A 6,028-nucleotide genomic window follows, 5' to 3' on the forward strand; every position below is an offset into this window, starting at 1 on the left:
TTAATTTGCATTTCTTCAGTTTATTATAGTTTATGAGAAATGTAAGAAAATTTCTGCTGAAAACATGGACAAATTTAAGATGTTAGTCAGAGCCCTGCGTCATTGTACTGATCAGTTAGCATCACCCAATCAGGAGCAGATGTTTTGTTGTATTTACAACAGTTGCTATAGCAACCAAAAGTAAAAAAAACAACAACTAATGGAACAAAGGAAAAAGATGTTATTCAGCCTTTACTGTAGTGTAACCCACAGAGTTCCTATAGGTGGGTGGGACTAAAGAAAGATTGACAGGTCGAGGGAACAGGTGTAAAAATGGAGAAAGGGGAAGGTGGGGAAAGTGATTCTTGTTTGCAGCTGTTTCTGATGCTACTCTTATTGAATGTTGTTACCACACCGTGGACTGTTGCCAGGTAGCTGTCGATGAGAAGAGACTGTCTCATTTCGGTTCGGCCCTCGCGGTCGACGAAGGTGTGGCCCCTGAACAGGGACACAGCTGACGTCACTTTGCCTTTGCTCCTGTCGTAATGATTACAGACACTAGTTATAAATCGAACTGTGTTATAACAAGCTGCTACACAGACCACACCAGTACAGGTTCATTATTTTGTATTCACATCTGTGTGGCTGCATATCCAATCATGATCAATATCTAAACAGCTGATGGTAAAAAAAAACGTTTACGTTTGATATATTTCATCATTTATGTTCAATTGTACATTTTTAAATTCATGATAATGGTTTTATTCATCTGAAATGACATTGTCTTCTTATGAGACTGTCTGTGTAATTACTCTCATCATTTTCATGGCGCATCAGTTTCAAAACATTTCCCTGTTTCTTCAGTTTAACCTTGTGACATTGATTAAAACACCAGCAGTTCCAAACTCTATTTGCTCATTAACATATTCATTGTATAGGGTTGTGTTGTGCAGGCTGCTGTCAGCTCTAATGAATAGGACGTGTCAGATTAGTGTTTATTATTAAATCAGAGACAGGGACGTCTCGTCCGAGCGCTAACTGCGACGTCCCCGGCGCTGCCGCTCGTCCTCAGCAGACTGAGACTTCACTCGTCCGTCTCCTCGGGCCTGACGGAGGAGGGAAAACCAGTTTCACTATTTGGGGCAGTGCTTTACTATTTATACCCCACTGCTGAACAGGGAACACATGATCACACAGCGGCCTGTGCAGCGTGGAGGAAGAAGACTGGCTGCAGTATTTATGTCTCTGTTAGGTTTACTGTGTCAACAGCAGCCTGTCCTCTCTCTCTCTGGGCCCTTCACTGTTCATGTCACTATTTGTTCTCAACAGCTGGCGGCGGCTTCCTTCCCCTCGCTGCTTTGCTTCAGCTGCTGGTTTGTACAGAAGCATCACACTGTTCTGAAGAGACGGAGGCAACTTGTGTTATTTTGAGCATTTCAACATTTTCATGTTCAACTCTCATTTAACACACGACATACCTCATAACACGGACTGACATCACCTTCGAATGGGAGGAGTTTACTTCAGTTATAAAGCGTGTGTGTGTTTCCTTCACTCACATGACCGGTGTCCCGTTCAGGGGCCACATCCTTCGGGGGACGAGTTCTACGAAGGTGTGGCCCTTCGTAACGAAGGCCAAACCGAAATGAGACGTTCGTCCTCGGCTGTGCCCGCCATCACCGCTGTGTCGCAAAGTGCAGCCTCTGTCGCCTAGCAACCTTGACAACATGTAACTTCTTTCCTTTTTTTTTCAGGAAAACTTTTAGTTTTCAGCCTCTTGGTTTGAACAGGTTAGACGTCAGCTGTTGGACTGAGCTGAAACACAACACTGACATTTAACAGTGTGATGCTCAGACTCTGTCACTGATCTTTACTTTTATTACTGGTGCACAATGAATCTTGGGATACGTTGGACCATGAAGGGGCCAGCTGTTCTTCGTTGTCCAGGAAAACAAGGGCGCATTTGAAGGCGCCTTAGAAATGGGACGGTCAGGTCGGGCCGCTGTGACAGAGTCTCTGGAGGGTGAGACCCTGAACTGGGACAGTGATGGTACTAAAATGAACTGATGAACGTTTTAACCTGTTTCACATTCGGTGAAATTGTCTGGTCCTTCTCCGTCTGATCACTTGTGGCACAGACAGTAAATCTGCTCCTGGCTAACTGTGGGAGAGGAATCATGGCTGATACTAATAAGGACCTTTGTTGACGCTCGGGCTCAAGTTTCAGCTCAATAACGCACATGACCGCACTACTTTGAAAAAGCTCTGCTACGATCAGCTGTTGGTTTTGTTTTCAGTCTTTTGGGCTGATTTATCAATAGTTTGACGACAGCAGGATTATTATGTCTCACGCTGTTTAGAGACCGACGGAGGAACGAGTGTTGAACAGTTTGAAGACAGGCGTGTTGGATCGGCTGTGACACAGTTACCAGACTCTGGTTTCCACTGAGTAGATGATGCATTTCTCTTTCTTTCAAGTGAACGTCTAGATTCACATTTACAAACTATAAGATTTGGTGTCTTTCTGAAACGGGTCGCGATATGCGCCGCTGCCATCATCCATCTACAGCTGACAGTTTCCTTGGTTTAATCTCTGTGGAAATGATGCTCGTGCACATCTGCCCAATTTCTCGATGAGTGAGATTCATAAACCTGAACCAGAGAAACCGTGAATTCTTATGTATGAACTTCAGTGAGTCACAGATTCCTCTGAAAAATGTCCATGTGTTCAGTCTGTAGGTTTAGAGAGAGTGTGTTTGACACAGTGAAGCTCTGCCCTAGATTTTCATTTAGATATCACACACACACACACACACAGTGTCCATCAACAGATGTGTGTGTTACGCCCGTGTTACATCAGAAGCAGCTCCCCGAGTCTTTTACATCATCCTGTCAGCTGCGTTCTCCAGAGTAAAGGTGGAACTACTGTGACGTTTGATTTTCAGCATCTTTATTTAAATAAGAGAAAAAACAGTCCACTAACTTTATGGAAGTGCAATACAAAATCACTTAATTATCTTTTTCTCATTTTAAATAGACAACATGTGGTCTTTAGAAACACAGAAAAGGAGGGACAAGTCTTCATCATTCGTCTTGTCAGCGTCTCACAGCTCACATCTGTCCTGATCTGCAGTCTTCCTCTTATCATCATCATCGTCACCATTCAGAAGGAAAAAAAACATCTGCAACATCAACTCTGAGACGTAGATTTTAAAAAAGCAGGACACAGTCCGGACCATTAATAACGTTAGAAACAGTGTGTAGCTGCTTCCACTGAACACAGAATAAATCCAGAGGGATGATTGAACGTTGTCCTCTCCCTCATATCGTCCTTTACAAAACACAAATATTCCCCCTCTCCGTCAGTTATTGTCCTTCGTCTACCCTCACCCCTCCCGGTCGTGTCCGTGACCTCTGCGACACGCCGGGCAGCGAGCGCACGTTGACATCAGGCCTGGAGCCTTTTCACACCCAGCTGGTCGGATGATTTCAGACCCTGGAGCAGCTCGCTCTCTCTCGCTCTCTCTCTCTCGCTCTGTTATTTTCATCCAGAAGTATCAGGCGGTAAATGAGCTGCTGTGTTTGAGACAACTGTAAACTGTATTATAAACGTGTCTGCTTCTCAGGTGGAGGAGCCGGGCCACAGCTGGACGCCGGTCCTGGTCCGAGCAGGAAAATGGAAGCTCCCGTTTTAAATGAAGTGAGGTTCGTCAGCGAAGGTGTAAATGTCATGAAGGATTCACTTTGGTTTAACTTCTTTTACTCTCTGTCGATTCACACCGACGACATGACAACCAGGGACCCAGACTCCGGTTTGGAGAACCGCCTCAACATGAGCGAGTGTGAAGATCAGGTGAACCCAGGTGAACCCAGGTGAACCCAGGTGAACCCAGGTGAACCCCGTCACTTCACCTCCTGTGGTCTCTGAGGTCCGAGCGTCCGTCTCCAGTGTCTGCTTGAGTGAACACCAATGCTGCTGTGAATCTGGTCCGACATGAGGCTGGAGAACGCGCGCACACACACACACACACACACACACACACACACACACACACACACACACACACACACACACACAGATCCGAAGGTCCAAGGTGTTGTGTGCACCTAGTTCACGTCAGTGTGTTTTCCCGGTGTGTGTGTGCGTCCTCCTGCGTCACGCCGAGCTGAGGCTGTCGAAGCCGCAGAACTTCCAGCGTTTCTCCAGAGTTGCGCCGACGCCGCTCAGCTCCTGCCTGAACATGGTGGGCAGACGGACCATGAGGCGCTCCAGCTCCCCCGCCGACACCTGAGAGAGGACGAGAGCAGAAACCAGAGCGTGACGCAGAAGAAGAGACGGGCGAGGAGCAGCACACCTTTAGACTTTTGACTGGGTGGCGCTAAACATTCAAAACTTTGTCTCGTGTGTTTACTGACAGGTAGAGGTGAAGGACTCGAGTCACATGACTTAAACCAAGTCAGACTTCAGTTACAAGTTTGAAGACTTAGACCTGAGACAGGTGACTCGGATGGACTTGACTTGGACCTGATCTCACCACAGTAACTCTGACTTACTCTCTCATTATTACAAGGAGGTTTTGGTGTCGATTAAGAGTAAAGGCCTTTGATCTTCTCAGGATCTAATGGACCAGTATTTTCTCTTGTTTGTGAGAGGACCATGAAATCCTCCTCGCTGCCTGACGACCATTTTGTCTGTGAATTCTTTGCAATTATAAAATAATAAAACACATCAGAGTCCATGTGCAAGGTTTTTATTGGATTTTAAAAAATGCAGATGAAAAATTTGGACTTGGTGTGCAAAGGCCTTAAAGGAAGAGATGGTTTTCATTCATCACTATGATGCTGCTTCCTCCCTGAATTTACTTTCATTTCCTCCTTTGTTTGAAACAGTGGGAGGTGTTAATACCGCTGGTATTATTATTAGTGTGGTGACCGATCTGCCATTATATCCGTGAGGCTGATGTGTCTGTTGTAAATGGACAAAGCACCAGGAAGACGGAACACAGGTGTGTGAGCTGCGTCACCTTGGAGTCCAGTCTCTGGATGTACGACCACAGGTACTCCAGGTTGGCGCCAAACGGATGAACGTGGAGGAAGGTCGATATGATGCCTGCAGAGAAGAGGAAAGGTCATCAGACGAACTGATGGCGTGACAGAAGGAGTGAGACTGAAGGGAGACCCAACACGTCTCGCTGTCGGGCGGATTCATACGGCGGCCGACGAGGGCGAACACGCTGCAACAGTCCTAAACTCTTCATCAGGACAAACGAGCTGCAGATTGAGAAACACATCCGAAAATACAAGAACGAAACGTGCTGCTGGAAAACAAAATAAAAACACCAACAACAAACACGCTGTAAATGCAGAAACCAAAACACATGAACCTGCACATCCCGACAACACGAGGGCAGAGCTCCAGGCCTCCAGGGGGAGCTCTAAATGTTTGAGTCGTATTTTCTTATGTGTTTCTGAAGCTGCTGCACAATAAACAAACGGGATGGCCCCGTAAAAACTGCTGCTGCAGCACCAACGCTCTTCAGTTGATTACTTCTGAGAGGTCCTGCAAAGGTAGGCAGTCATGCAGCGGGGGGGGGGGGGGGGGTGTGTGTGTGTGTGTGTGTGTGTGTGTGGGGGGGGGGGGGTGTGTGTGTGTGGGGGTGTGTGTGTGTGTGTGTTTGTGTGTGTGTGTGGTGTGGGGGGGGGGAGGGCTGTGTGTGTGTGTGTGTGTGTGTGTGTGTGTGTGGGGGGGGGGGGGTTGGGATGGGGGGAGAGGCGTCCCCTAGAGGACCCGGCACAGCCAATATTTATTTCCTTGATTTATGTGGCGAAACGTTGGCAATTACAGACAGGCTTAATTCAATTCCCTCCACCAGGCCTGTCGACATGGAAGAGTGCCACCAGAGAACTGTAGGGTGTGTGTGTGTGTGTGTGTGTGTGTGTGTGTGTGTGTGTGTGTGTGTGTGTGTGTCTGTGTGTGTGTGTGTGTCTGTGTGTGTGTGTGTGTGTGTGTGTGTGTGTGTGTGTGTCTGTGTGTGTGTGTGTGTGAGTG

At 47.0% G+C, this 6,028-nt stretch overlaps 1 protein-coding gene across 4 annotated transcripts in view; it reads right to left on the minus strand.

The window, feature by feature from the left end:
- Positions 1–2,912: 2,912 nt before the first annotated feature.
- Positions 2,913–6,028, minus strand: part of enox1 (ecto-NOX disulfide-thiol exchanger 1) — an 83,329-nt gene continuing 80,213 nt past the window's right edge. For all 4 annotated transcript variants that reach the window (XM_056389343.1, XM_056389344.1, XM_056389342.1 and 1 more), the window contains 2 exons: positions 5,004–5,089; positions 2,913–4,267 (listed from right to left, as the gene is read on the minus strand). In XM_056389343.1, the coding sequence (XP_056245318.1) occupies positions 4,136–4,267; positions 5,004–5,089 (218 nt within the window). In that variant the 3' untranslated portion in view covers positions 2,913–4,135. The remainder of the gene's footprint in view (positions 4,268–5,003; positions 5,090–6,028) is intronic.

The sequence above is a fragment of the Seriola aureovittata genome, chromosome 11 (genome assembly GCF_021018895.1).
Source record: "Seriola aureovittata isolate HTS-2021-v1 ecotype China chromosome 11, ASM2101889v1, whole genome shotgun sequence".
NCBI lineage: Eukaryota > Metazoa > Chordata > Actinopteri > Carangiformes > Carangidae > Seriola > Seriola aureovittata.